The sequence below is a fragment of the Dermacentor albipictus genome, chromosome 7, assembly GCF_038994185.2.
Source record: "Dermacentor albipictus isolate Rhodes 1998 colony chromosome 7, USDA_Dalb.pri_finalv2, whole genome shotgun sequence".
NCBI lineage: Eukaryota > Metazoa > Arthropoda > Arachnida > Ixodida > Ixodidae > Dermacentor > Dermacentor albipictus.
The window spans coordinates 100,433,147-100,447,709 of record NC_091827.1 but is presented as its reverse complement, the minus strand read 5'-3'; the positions used below and the strand labels follow the sequence as shown (position 1 = coordinate 100,447,709).

Here is a 14,563-nt window from a genome sequence, read left to right as displayed (position 1 = left end):
AATGTTCACCAACAGGTTTGTTTACAAAATTTAAAGCAAGTTTAACGTGTCGACTGTGAATGAAAGCTTCGAATGAAAAACACTCGAAAAGCACACACACACACACGCAAAACGAATTGATACTAAGACTGTTTTCATAAAATATCTTTCTTTTTCTTCTTCTAGAAGTGGCATAAAGTGGGCCGATCGGATGTTTTAACCGTGTACGTCTCTCCACGAGCAGATCTTATTAACAATGCAATTAAGGGAATTCATGTGCAGAAATGACGCGTTCAGATTTTGTTTTTCAACGCACATTTTTTTTCGCATGGAATCGCTTACCGGACAATGTTGCCACAGTACGTCTTGCGATGTCTCTTCCTACCTTCTGTAATTATTATCTAATTCTTTGACGTTCGTTATTTGATCATTGTATAATCATCATTTGATCATTGTATAACATCATAAGTGTTTTTAACAGGAGGTCCCGATACAGTCTTTGACTATGGGACTTGCTTATGTATACTACGCACATGTAATTATATGTATCTTTTACTAATACATAAATAAATTACGAAATTAAATCATAATTGATCCCGTACAATGTAGACACCCCCCGCCTTCTTAACAATTTGTTAGCGCTGTGCCTTAAGTGTGGCCGTCGCGTACTACACGACAACCTGCGTTAAACAATAGTGACGGCTGGAATTACCTCCGTACAGACCAGTGCATTTTACGGTTAACGGGATGCTCAAAGGCAGCGGGAAAACAAACGGTCGCCGCAGAAGCCGAAAGATAAGCAGACAAAAGCCACTGTCGCGCGCGCCGGTTCGAAGAAAATCCGCAGAAGCGCGAGTTTCTAAAGCCCCCTTCTCTCTCGAACGTAAAAGGGCGCACGAGGAGAGACAAAAGAAGAAAGAAGGATCTCAGCTGCTCAAATCCCCAAGACGCAATCTCGGAACTTTCGCGTATACACGCGCCAGTCGTCCGCCATCCTTCGCAAGGTTCTGCGGACACGATCCCCGAGCGTTACTTCCACCCCCCCCCCCCTGTAAAAACGATTCAACCGTATCACTATACGTGCCTGTACGTCAGTTCCCTCGTGGCGTGCTCCTGTTCCTTTTTCCGGCCGTCGTCTTTCCTGTCTCGTCGCTGCTTCCGGGTCAGGTAGGTGCTCGGCAGCGGGAGCAGGGCCTCCAGTTCTTTCTGCGTGGACGATCGCATTGCGTCTCTGTAAGGGCCCTCGCTGAAAGCAGAACGGCGACGGCCGCCAGCAGTTCCGGCACGATGGAGCTCACAATTGACTTTGCCCTAGAGGGTCTCCCACACTAAAACTACTTGAGGGAACACGGGTGCCCTGAGCGTTCAGGTACTATTAAAACGATGGTACAGTATACGCCGATTTGTCTGTTCTTAGCGTTTGTGATTTCAGACGGTGATGCAACATTATTTATTACGCTTTGACTTTCTCAATCTTCAAGCACTCGTAGCTTTTTTAAATGCAGCGAGGAGATAAGTGTCTGCACGCATACATAATAATCGCAAAATGTTGCATTCGTAACGCAAAATATTGTTCACAGTGATCAATCTGCAAAGCTGCTAATCCGTTTGAAGCCGGAAGGAAGAAGTTTAGGCAATAAACCAAGTACTATGCCCATAATTACCGTCTTCAATGCTGGCTGGATCGCCATACTCGTACGTCCAATAGACCGTTTTTTTCGTAGGCGCCGCCATATTGTGAACGCAGTGGCGCCGCCTATGAGCAGCGCCATACTGGCTTGGGTGAAAGTGGTCTTTTGCATGGCAGGTATACGCTCGGCGGCAGGTTCTGGCGTTTGTTTTCGCGGTCGTGCGGTCTGTTTAGTATAACGAGCGTTTTCTACGTGGTAGATGGTTCTGTGAGACGTGCTGAAGTGGTTTAATGCGTCATGGCCGGAGTTTCTGCTGGCGTTGAGGTGTGCGGAACACGCAGCGCCATGTGTGCGCGCATATTTGAGCCTACAATCAGCCTCGGAGATGAATTGCGTATTTCTGAATGTTCCAGTCACTAACGTGACCTTATTGCAGTATTATCCTCTATTTCTAAGGTGCGCTTTAGGAGCCATGAAACATACGCGACGATCGTAACGGCGTGAGCGTGGGTAGCGTTCTGCTACGATAGGAGCTGTGATGTTATACTTTGACAAGCGTTCAAATTGTTCGCTGCAGGTTACATTGCGTGACTACTTGGTTCGATGAATGAGGTTTCCGCCCCTGAATAAAATAGTTTTGGCAAGTGATAGCAGTATACCTTACAGTCCGAATTACGCTTGTCCAGCAAAGGGACTGTTTACGAACTGCGCGAGCGTCTCAAGCAGTGGTAGGTGCTGGATTACATATATCTTTGTTCTATATACCGCATGGTCCAAGCATACCGCATCAGCGGTTATATATTTATAAACGTGCGGCGTGACTATGCGAGCCCCTATTGCGGCGTTAGCCCGTTTTCTCTTGCTTTTTCGAGAAAGAGGATGATAACCGAATTTCTTTTTCGGTTGTGTTCATTCTGTTCTCAACGACGCATTCACACGCATTACGGAAATTTTGTCCTCAAAAATAGGCATCGCATTCTTTTTATGCGATCCCTAATATATTATGGCTGTATGCAGGCCAAAAAGGCAATGTCGAAGCGCACAGCTTACATATGTACCGTGCTGGTTCACCAACCGCAGTGATCGCTGTGTTGAGCAGCGCCATCGGCCTCATGCAGGAAGGCTAGCGTAGACATATGGTAATTTGAAGCCTACTAGACTTGAGATGCGCGAGAACGATGCCGGTGCATCACAAATATTTGATTGCGCCTGCCGCTTAGATGTTTCGTGGTTGCCTTAGGTTGGCCGTGCACGAGCATGCGCTGTTATAAGCTTTATGTTTTACTCCCTACACCAAGCGATCAGATATTGAACAGATTTACCATTTCATGCTGCTAATACAGAGACACTGGTTCCCTTTGTCGAATTTAAACCGATATAAGCAAAATAGTTCACAACACATACACACTCCGCGACTGATAATGTGCGTACACCACGGCTGATAAAACGCGGCAGATTTTTGCACCCCCAAAAGATATTTCCGCCTACTGTAGTCACCGATGCACGGGAAAACTCCCCTGACGAGCTCATGTGAACGGACATCGCGTGAATTTTACTAACTAAGATGTAAAACATCTCGAAATCGTTCCGCAGCACGCGACAGCAATACTTTCAAGCAGCGCCGCGCCGGATCGCCCAAGCCAGAGAGGAGGAAAGACTCTCCGCGCGCCCTATCCTCCTCGCCCGATGAAACGGTGTATAGAAATAGCGTACCCCGGCTTTGTGCGCCGAAATACCCAAACTCCTTCGTGTATGCCTGGCTGATAACGTCCCCGCTATTGGGGTTTCCTGTTCTTAAACCTTACTACTAGCGCAGCAATTCGATATATAGTAAGTTCCGTACGAAGCTCTATACATTGCCCAAAATGCTATGTCCTTTATTCTGCCATCAAGCTTTACGTGCATCTTAGGGTGCTATACCATCCCTGCGATGATGATAAAGCTGCTATGCAGTTTTTTGCTATGCACGTTTTGTGCGCATACGCTTGAATATCGATTTCTTCCTTGTGTAGGTTGATGAGCCAACAACAACGAGACAGCTATAAAGATATTTACACTGAATATACTAAACAATTGTATTCTGTATATTTGTCTTTGTACATGTAGTTTTATGCTTGCTCTCACCTGCAAGCTGCACTTTGCCAACGTTATATGTTAACTTTTCACGATTTCGGTTTTACATTGTGTTTGTAGTTTTTATTGTACTTGAGCCCCCCCCCCCCCTCCAACCAGCCCTCCCCTCTCCCCTTGTATTAGGTATGCTCATCCAAGTGCTTTTGTGGGTACTCTAAAGAAATAAATTACAGACTTTCGAATAGCGAAATTTCTCATTTGAATATCAGGATTCGAAAAAGCGCCCCTAGGTCGACTACTGAAAATTTTCGTATTTCTAAAGAAAACGCAATGTAAGATCTGCATGAGGACCATTTGGATGAAAAGAAGGACGTTTAGCTGCGTCGGTTGGCACAAGCAATACCAGTCACAACTGGAAACCTGATGAAACGAGGAGCTCGCATATGAGCAACAGCTAAAAGGTGGTCATATGTGGGTGACAATGACAGCAATGAAACGAAGCTACAGCGCGCCACCAGAAGTTGGGGGAGCTGAATATGAAACTGCAGAGCAGCACATCGTCCTAAAGTGATACAATATTCGTGACATTATCGAAATAATAGGTTGCCTTCCTTGAATTGTAGAAGTGTGCCAATTTTTCTTTTTAATTGTGAACACTAATTGAATAGTGTTTGATACTAGACCTATATCCGAATGTAAACGGATAAACGACAATGTTGAATAGTGAATTCTCGAATCGAATACCAATCGAACAGCAAGGCCTATTCAATTCTTATTCGAAATTCCTAATATTCGTGAACTTCTATAATTGGAGAGTGACAGACCGCTTCAGATGGACAACCAAACTTTATAAACATGGGGAATACACTAGCCGAAAAGGAGGTGTTCGAACAGAGGGGAGGGGTCGTCACTTTCTAAGAAAAGATTGTTTCAACTGGTCAGAATGAAAAAAGTAGGGCGAAATAAACAAAACATGGAAGCCTGCCAAATCATTTACGATAGAAATATATGCACGCCTGACATAACAACGGCCTCACGTAAGAAGCTTTTATTTGTTTTCATGTAGCCAATATTTTTTTCGGCCATAGCTAGAGAGAGAGAGAGAGAGAGAAATACTTTGGCATGTTTGCCCTGAAAGGGCAGTGGCGTTCTGACAATTGACAATTCCGGGTGGACAAATGTGTGTTCTTTTCTATAAATTTTCTAAGTGTCCCGCCTTCTGTCTAGCGTGTCAAAATTTAGACCTTACGTAAAACACTACTTTAAAGGAGGGCTCCTATCTTGAACAATTCTTGTCACCAAACAAAAGTTGTCATCGATCTCGCGTGCGTTTAGTTATAATTTACTGATGCTGACTGTGTTCTTTAAAGCCGCGCTCCAAACATTTTCGCGCCACAAAGATCAGCGTGAGATATTTCGCGCCTTTTAGAAAGGCAGACAGCGCAGAGTGTTAAAAAAGAAAGAAAGAAATACGTGCAAGGTAAGTCAGGAATATTGCTTAGGGACAAGAAAACCTCCAAAGGGTGCAATTTTGTAGTGCAATCTTTTTAATTCCATTGCACTATTAAAACACCTTGAATCGCCGGACACAAAGCACTAGACTGTATGTATTCCCTCTAGTGGAAGCTGTCCTTCGTACGAAGATACTGCGAACTAAAACCATTTTCTAAATGTCACATTTTCAAGGTTCCTCTTTTAATAACCACTGCTGACTTGATCTTGCGTTGCAAGAAATTCAATAAGAGCTTTTCAAGTTTATTATTCATATTTGTACGTTGCAGTAGAAAATGTTGACGAACATTGGGATATTTTGGACGAGTTTAATACTAGAAGTTCGTACTGCCTCGTTCTTAGGCTTAGAAGCAGCTTACAACTTTTTTACGCTGAAGTTGCTGTGAACTACAGTTAAAGAAATTTAGGGTCATATATGACGTTAGGCCCAAATAAGTTTTCGTAGCAGATGCGTTCTGCACTGTTTTTATTTATTATTTTATTAGCACTGGGCACAACGCAGTCACAGGCACGAAAGCGTGCCCTTACGTAACATCTTTATAAGGCATTAATTTTCTAAAAGCAGCCTCGGTTGATCTTGAACTCGCTTAATAATGCACACTTATAATGGAAATATGCGGAAGTGTCGATATGACAGGAAGGTGCTCAACTTACTGCCTCCGGGTAGCTGAACGTTTCGTACAGCAGTTTGTACACTGTGTCCCATCCAGACGACGATACCTTCGGAACGGATGCACTGCCGCCTCGAGGACTGTTCGCTTGTGACGTCACTTCGATCCTTGTGTCATTTCTGGGTTCCGCTGTCTGCGAGAAAGCAAAAGGAAACAGAGAATGAAGTCAATATGTTATGTGTTTATTTGTCGTTTTCGTTTTCAGATTTTAACAAGTGCTTATGCAAGAAGCTTTTCAAAGGAGAGTCGTTTTTTACTGTCCCATTGCGTGACGCAATATTAAGATTTACTATTGCGATTGCATTAGTTTGTATTTCGCGTCGTTTTTGTTTGATCGTCCCTCATTAACATTAGAAAAATTGTTTACACTTTTTTTCCCTTTAGGCGCGAGTAAAATGGTGCTTTGTTCTTGTTCGCACATTTTTGTTAGCATAAATTGCACTTTGAGACTCGTTTCCACCGACGTGAGTTTTGTTCGCTTGCTAGGATTTCTATGTCACCCGGGGTTTACTAATTCACTGAGCACCAGAATACAAGCTTAGAAGTTGCCACCAACAGTTCTGCGCACGAACAAAAAATCTAATCAGTAATGCAGACCACTTTTCGAAATATGTAGAAATTTACTGACCAAATGAGTAATTTACAAACCTGAATAATTAAACATGAGTATAACGCGTACCGATTTACTTGGCTACAAAAACATATTCGATGTATGTGTCAAAGTAAGGGTTAATTTCTAAGCTCGCTATAATGTAAGGTACATTGCCATTTGCCTACAGGCTGTTAAACAATTTCGGACAGGCCATGTAGACGTGCTTGATTCGACGCATACATCTTCGTATTCTTACTATTTCATGTGGTCACGTCCTTGCACATATGTACATTCATCTAAAGGTAAATTCTGGGACCTTACGAGCCAAACCGACAATGTCATTATGAGGCACGCCGTAGTGGTCGACTCCGGGTTAATTTTGACCACCTGGAGTTCACAAACGTGCCCCCAATGCACGATTTCAGGGGCGTTTCTGCATTTCGCGACAAACGAAATGCGGCCGCCGCAGCCTGGATTCGATACTGCGATCTCGTCCTTAGCAGCGCAACTCCATAGCTTCTAAGCCACAACGGCGAGTGAACATACGTACGTTACTACGTGCGTCGTATATGTTTGATGATTGCTCGCAAACGCCCGCTAAGGGACGCAAGTTCGGGTGAGGTGTAACTTACGGTACATTCGACTGTCCGTTTTCGGGTGCTTCTGTGAAGCTTCAAAAGTCGTTCCACAGAGTAAATTAGCTTTAGCGGGGCAATAAGCACGTTCACACAATGTTAACAAAGCCGGAATACTGCTACTAGTGTCATCTGTACTTGCATTAATTTTGCACTGCCATATTACACGAGCAGCAGAGCGATCTGCCATCGCTCTCCAATGACCACTCGAATGTACCATTAGTATAGTCTTAGTACAAGCTTGGTGCAACTTAGTACAATCTAGTACATTATTACAGACTGAGAGCGTTGATATAGATGGACTCACTAAAGTGCGGGTTAATTCTGAAAATTGTAATTAAAGATGAATTTCGTGCAAACTCCATCGCATTTGGCGCAGGATGACATCGACACGTTATCTAACATTAACGCAACTGACATGAGCGGTCACCACGTTAAACATCTTTGAGGAAAACTTCGCACATAGCTTGAGCTGTTCTTGTAGGCACTTGTGGCAATTGTCGACACAGCGTGCCGCAATGAGCAGTGCCAATATTAGTCAACGAAACTACGTGCTCAACGATCGTACGGAAGACCGGCGGCGGAAAGTCGATGCATCACTCGCAGAGGGAAGCCGGCAGAGGCGATCGAGCTTCTGAGGCCGTTCGCAGAATCGCTGGCGCAAGGTGCATGTGGGCGGAACAAGAGGAGAAAGCGGATTAAGTCTCACTAGACGAGTGGAGCAGAACAAGATGCATATACTTCGGGCTGACGCGGCAGTTCACCTATGTGCTTACGAAGACTTGCATGCGTCGGCTAACTCTTACTCGGATTTTTTTTTTTTTTTGCTACGTCCCAGCAAGACATTTTAGCGGAGTCGCAAATTCCCATGAACACAAGAACGACAGCGCTCCAAAAATGTGCCCTCGCAAATGTTTTCAAATGCATCTTGCATCACTGGAGTTAATAGAGAAATTTGGTAAGTGAACGTTTCTTTTCTTCGCGTGCACTCTTAATTTAGGTTTCGGCTGTTATATGGACGGTTTCGCAGATATTTTTCTTGCAAATATATGTTTATGCAAATATGTTTTCCAATTATTTAAATGAGGCGGTGTTATATAGATAATATAGATAATAAATATGCGGAAATATGTTCCAGCGAAATTACCGTTATCCAGGAGCCCAACATGTTCAACCATGGTTATAGTTACAGGTGCGTGGAAACATATGTGCCGTATATTAGGTGCAGGTCTGTGGAACACTGTTCCGTTTAACAGAGGCCATTTCCCGAAACATAGTTCGAAATATTTATGTGAATATAAAAGGAGTGAACATTTGAACAAATATATAGAAGGCCGTTGCATTTAAACAAGTCGAAACTACTTGCATACATTTTCCGCTTACAGCTGGAGGCCAAGTGGAACGAGAGTGAGGGTGTGGAGCACGGCGCAAGCTGCGATTGGCTGCCGGCGAGCGCGCTGCCCTTGCCCAGTTAGATGTCACGTGCCGCGCTTCCCCTGCTTTGTGTTTCTTACACGCTTGCTGGGATCGTGTTTGCCTCCCTTTTTCCAGCTTTGGAACGCTTCTGCCTGCGCCGCGTCGATTCTTTAGTCACCTCTCTTAGCCCAATTTCCCTCCCCGCTTCCTTCACTCTGGCACAGAGTTGCAGACAAGAGATGTTAAAGGCTAACTCGAACGAAATTTCACTGTGTCTGAATTGGTCGTAAATGAGTAGTGTATGCTACTGAAACAATTTTGGCAAAGCTACAGTGCTTGTAATTTTATATTTTTGATTTTATACTTTTGAATACCACCTAGGTAGACGACGCATGCACCTGGTGGCAAGTGCACATGACGTAAGTCCGAACACGTTTCCTCCTACATTTTCGAGCGAATCAATCAATCAATCAATCAATCAATCAATCAATCAATCAATCAATCAATCAATCAATCAATCAATCAATCAAAATACATGCAAAGCTATTCTTCTGAATCAATTGCTGAAAAGCGTAGGCAACGGAAATCGTAAAACTTTTTAAAAACAAAAAGCCTTATATTAAGGCCAAAAGAAGAAGACGTGATGAGGAAGGGTGCTACGAGCAATTGTGAATAAAATTTCCGAGTATTTGTAGCGCCCGTAACCTGTCAATTTTTTCCTCTTGTCGTGCGAAATTGCGCATCCTATTCTAAAGGTGAAGCATAAGCAGCGCTACACAACGCAAGGCAATGCGAGAAATACGTAAACGATGGGCACTATAACGTAAAACTATTCCAATATGTTTTTATTGCAATCTGCGGACGCCAAAAATGTGCGTAACCACCGACGCAAGCATCAGGCGGTCACTCGCAGGGTTGTCTGAACAGACCAATCAAACGCTCTCCTCGTTCATAGGAGGTCACTTTTGAAATGACATGGCCTACACTGAGCGGCTTGCCTTATCTAATTGGCTCGCAAGAGGCGAGGAGCACGCTCGATTGGAGAGGGATTCGATGGGGCTGAGCCACTGCACTGAAAATCGATGAACGGATAAAGAGGGTGCTGCCAGCGTCTGTGATTGGTCCGCTTCCCCTTACTTATGCTTACGGTGGCTCGGCGACAATTGCGGCGGCATGCAACGAAAGCTTAAGAATGACGCTAAAGCGGATCTTCAGCAAATACTTGGCAGAACGAGGTCGTTAACGTGCCGAAACAGCTCGAAAATGTTGCACGGCCACGCAAAAACTTATATTACACGCAACTAAACCCATGCTCTCCAGCAGGTGCGAGTAGCCAGTGCCTGAGCGATCGGCGGCAGCCATCTTTTATTCCTTTCGGAACGGGGCAGTCTGCGGCTATTGAGAAGAAAATTCAGTTTTGTTCGGCATATTAATGCATCTTTAATGCGTACACGTCACTTTGACGCGGTGAGTTTTTGCGGTTTTGTGACGTCGTGGGACAGGAAGGTGAAGTGGGGGTGGTCCTAAAGAGTTTTTCACCAATTGCGGAGGGCTGCTTGCGGAATTGGAACAGAAGAAATTGGGATAGCTTTACGTTATAGCATCCTATGTCTTTTATTCGTACCTTTTCACTATTCCACCAAAACACCAAGTATGAAGGTGTAATGTGACTCTTGCAAAAGCTGCCTACAATCGCACATATACTTTTTCTGCCAATGACTAACCGTAAGGACGCCATTTCTTCCTGCATTTCTCTGCTATAAGGTCTGCATTGCGATTTTATTATTCGCTTATCTGAATCATGCTGCCTGATGACGAGAGAAATGATTGCCGTCGATCCCTTGCTGCGATATAAAGCAGTTCACCTAAAGATTATAACAAGCCCCCGCGATACTTTGAGTACATGCATGCTCGGCTAAACTGGTTAGCTGTTTAGTAGATGGATGGATGGATCCAAAACTTTAATGCTGTTTAATAGATGGGATTATCGATTTTGACGACATAGAAAACGTTAAGAGGAAAGTGCTGTTTATGGAATGAGATCGAAGGAAATCGTACGATGATAAAGGAGTTCAAAAGAGGATGCGATGCAGTAAGTTGTGTAAATTAGAATGAATAACTGCATAAACATACGCACCACTAAAACATTTAGTTAAGCTGCCGGCTAAGTGCATCACCTGTTATGTATCACCTGTTAGAGAGAGAGAGAGAAATTTAATGATACGAAATGCAGAAAGGTCGACCTGAGGTATATTCCTCTAGCCAGCCACTCGGCGTTGGGGGAAGGGGAAGAGGGAAAGAACGAGGGAAGAAAGATCAATTGATGGACCAGATAACCTGCCAATTAACAGGTCTATCGCAGAGCCTTGATAAACTGGGTGTGTAATCAGGTAGTATTTTTCATGGTTCGTGGAGTTTCATATTCAGCTGGAAAAGTTACCGTATCTTGTGGAGAACATCACTCTTCTATGTGCATGTTTTATAACTGTAAATTAGGACATGAATTCACGAGTTGTACATTTAGCTGTAACTAACTAATTGACTGTCGTCAACAAATACATCACTGGCGGCTCTGAACTCATCTGCGAACTTGGTTTTGTTCTCGTAAAATGGTTCACCTCGTTTTTGATACTTTATCCGTACTAGATGTAACACCCTCTAGGCCTCCGCTCGCCAATCAGGGCCCTTATTCTAAAAAAAGCTCTGACGCTCGAGTTATTCGTAAAAAAAGAAATTCTAAGCAGTCCTGATGTTGAACATATCGTTATCGAAGGCGAATGGATCATGTCAAAAATAGCTTACGAACGAAAGGACTTCTGAAGAGGGACCCAAGTGCACTTTGCGACAGATTATATGCCTGCATTGCTGGCTACCGAAGCGAGAGGCGCTATTCACAGCTATATAACAACAACGTTAATGTTTTATGGCTTTTCTTGTATTTTCCTTGTCTATTATTTCCTTTTCTTTTTCGGTTGCTATGCGGAGTGACAATCTGTATCGCATGCATTCAGTTTTCGCTGTTATCGTGGCAACTTGCAATGTACCCACACAAACAGTAATGGTTCCGCTGCAACTTCTACACGGCACGCAGCTCGTAAACTAAACTAAATCAAACAGGTCGATGACGTGCGCGTTTCACGACTAAGGCTGTCGTCAAGGCGCAAACGCATACTCGAAGGGTGTGTAGGCCACTCTCCCATAATCTGCGCACATAAACCTACATCTGTCGCACGCATGAAAGCAATTAGGTCGCACGTAGTGTTTTGCTCGATGTGCCGGCGCGGCTTCCCGACGTGCAAACGCGGAAGAATGAGAGAAAGGGAGAAAGACGTTATCGATCGTCGCTGCCGTCTGCGAGCGGTGAATATTTTAGCGCCTACTCCTCCGCATGCACGTGTATGGTATAGGCGAGATTGATTGGGCGCCCTGGCGGAGGCAGAGGAGGAGAGGAGGGGGGGGGGGGGGGCACGATGACGGCGACTCGGGGCCAACCGTTCCTTCTCAGAGGGGTGGGGTAGGCGGGAGTGTCTTTAGACTATGGTTGGAGCGAATCCTCAGCTATCGGGAGAAACCAGCGAGTGACGATAATATAGGCCTGTAGAGGAGAATGCCAGATAAGATGGTATCCGATTGGATAACAGAGGGAACACGAAGCGACCGTGTGTACGTTATATAGCGTGTTTAGCGGCCAGAGCAACGGTCAGACGCCGCGATCAGGCCATTTGCTATGTATCCATATAACAGACAGTGTGGTTGGCACCGTCAATCGACCATCGACGCTGCAGAAATGAAGCGTAGGATAATGTGGAGTGCGTAAATGTGGCACCGCTCTCTCTCTCTCTCTCTCTGGAACGAGATTTAATTTTCTCAATGGTGAGCACATGTTCCGCGGTTTACATAAATAAATGCACCGGGGTTGCCTTTATTCACGAAATTTACCTTGCTGTTTTTTTAGTGCCTGTGCGGCAACTAAGGCTAATGTATATGATATACCATGTGTTTAAATAGATGTTATAGTTTGATGCACCACACGTGGATGTCACCCTGTCGTCTGTGTAGCCTAAAATAACACCGACAAGCGCTATGGTGAATTGCCGCAGTCCAGTCAAGCCGGAGTTCGCACTCCGGCTTGACTGGACTGAGGCAATTGACCATAATTGTACAACACACACGCACACACACACACACACACACACACTATATATATATATATATATATATATATATATATATATATATATATATATATATATATTTATATATTGCTACTTGCGAGCGCAGTAGGTAAACTATTTACAAGGGGTAGCAAGCACTGGCCAACATTCAGCCAGCCAACATCACGCAAGGCACGTGGTCGTCCCCAGATCGCCAGAGGCCGCTTATGGGTGCATCTCACTAAATCCGAGTGTCCCCATCATCTTATTCAAGTACCACGTAGTAATATATGCACGTGTGGGATTATTGACCGGTTGCCTTCACACGAAAATTTCACGCACACTTGACATCTGCGACAGAAAGGATGTTCAACATCCGCGGCCAAGGCTGTGAGTGGCGGCAATGGCTAACACTCCTAGGGTTAGTTCTAGCAGATAGACATAGAGGCCCCAGATAGTGGATGCGAAGACGGCGCCACGGTAGATCCATTGGTAAGAGCATCGCACGCGTCATGCGAAGAGGAGGGTTCGTCTCCCAACTGGGGCCAGGCATTTCTTCCACTTTATTTTCAGTTACTTATCATTTCTTTATTTCAGTTAGGAACTGCAGGTAATTTCCCCTATGCTGTCTTTGGTGTCATTGTTCGTTGGCTTCTAATGAAATGACTAATATAAAATGACATACACGATATCCACATGTATCTGTGTGTGTGTACGCGTAGCGAGCATTGTTTTCACACTGACTGCTGACATTCCTTTTTATTTGCCTTAGCAACAATATAACGGTGTGATCCTGAACCTTCTACTGCTGACAGCCTCTCGTTTGAAATGTCTTGCACCACCGTATAAAATAAAATATATGCGACGTAGTTCTGATCTTAGCATCGTCCCTTTCTCCCTGTGAATGTTTTACCTTCCCGTAAATGCCGGAATAGGCTAGAGCCCGCTTGCGTTTGCATTAATTCTTTTATTTATTTATTTTTATTTTACAGACTATGTTAACAGTAAAAATCCTTATTGAGTATTGACCACGCGTTCTATCTATGTGTTCTTACCATCGGTCAGCGGGGGCAGTGATTTTCTAGCCGCTCCTTAACCACTGCGACGAATCGCTTCGTGAAACAAACAGTGCATCCCCTCGGACAGACCTGCGGCGACAACAATGCGAGACATGTTTGGCGGGTCGGGTTTTGATTGCTGGTTCATTGTTGCCGTCACCGACGGTGGGCGCAAGAAACTCCTGGAACAGGGCGTTCTACGGCGTTTCCTCACGGGACTCCGGTAACCGCTACGCTCGTTTGACAGATGCTCTAGCTAAGTGCTCGGTCATCTCAGGAACCAAACATGCGCTAGCTTGAGTCTTTAGGGGCACTCTGTTACGAACACAAGGATGACTGGGAGAAGTGTGTTCTGGCTACTTTGCTTTGCGAACGGTTCCTCATGAGGCTACAAAGTTCTCGCCAGCAGAACAAGTGTATGGGAGGACACTGCGTTCCCCACTGAGAATGTTGAGAGAGATGTGGGAGGAAAGACGAGAGAGTCAAACAGTGGTAGAGTACGTGCTAAATCTGCTGGAATGGCAAAGTGCAACACAAGCGTTGGTGGAAAAGAACATGGGTGCGGCACAAAAAAAAAAAAAATGCCACGCTCTATTACGACGGAAATTCGAGGCTTCAAACGCTTAATGCAGGGGATCAGGTAATGATCATCATACCTTCAAGAAAGAACACGCTTGAAGTTCATTGGGACAGATCCACTGAAGTATTGCAGAAACTTTCAGATACCATGCTCTGAAAGTGTCCGGTCGCAGGAAGGAGGTGAGAATATTCCACTGCAATTTGATGAATCCGTACGTGGAGCGGAGCGGAGTCGGTAACTTTACCATCGAAGAGCCGGATGA

At 44.6% G+C, this 14,563-nt stretch overlaps 1 protein-coding gene across 3 annotated transcripts in view; it reads right to left on the bottom strand.

The window, feature by feature from the left end:
* Positions 1-14,563, bottom strand: part of LOC135917220 (uncharacterized) — a 77,787-nt gene that overhangs the window by 23,097 nt on the left and 40,127 nt on the right. For all 3 annotated transcript variants that reach the window (XR_011507507.1, XM_065450755.2, XM_065450756.2), the window contains exons 3-4: positions 5,850-5,999; positions 1,064-1,185 (exon numbers count right to left, since the gene is read on the bottom strand). Coding sequence is in view for 2 of the 3 variants with exons in the window: in XM_065450755.2 (XP_065306827.1) it covers positions 1,064-1,185; positions 5,850-5,999 (272 nt within the window). In the remaining variant the exon portion in view is untranslated. The remainder of the gene's footprint in view (positions 1-1,063; positions 1,186-5,849; positions 6,000-14,563) is intronic.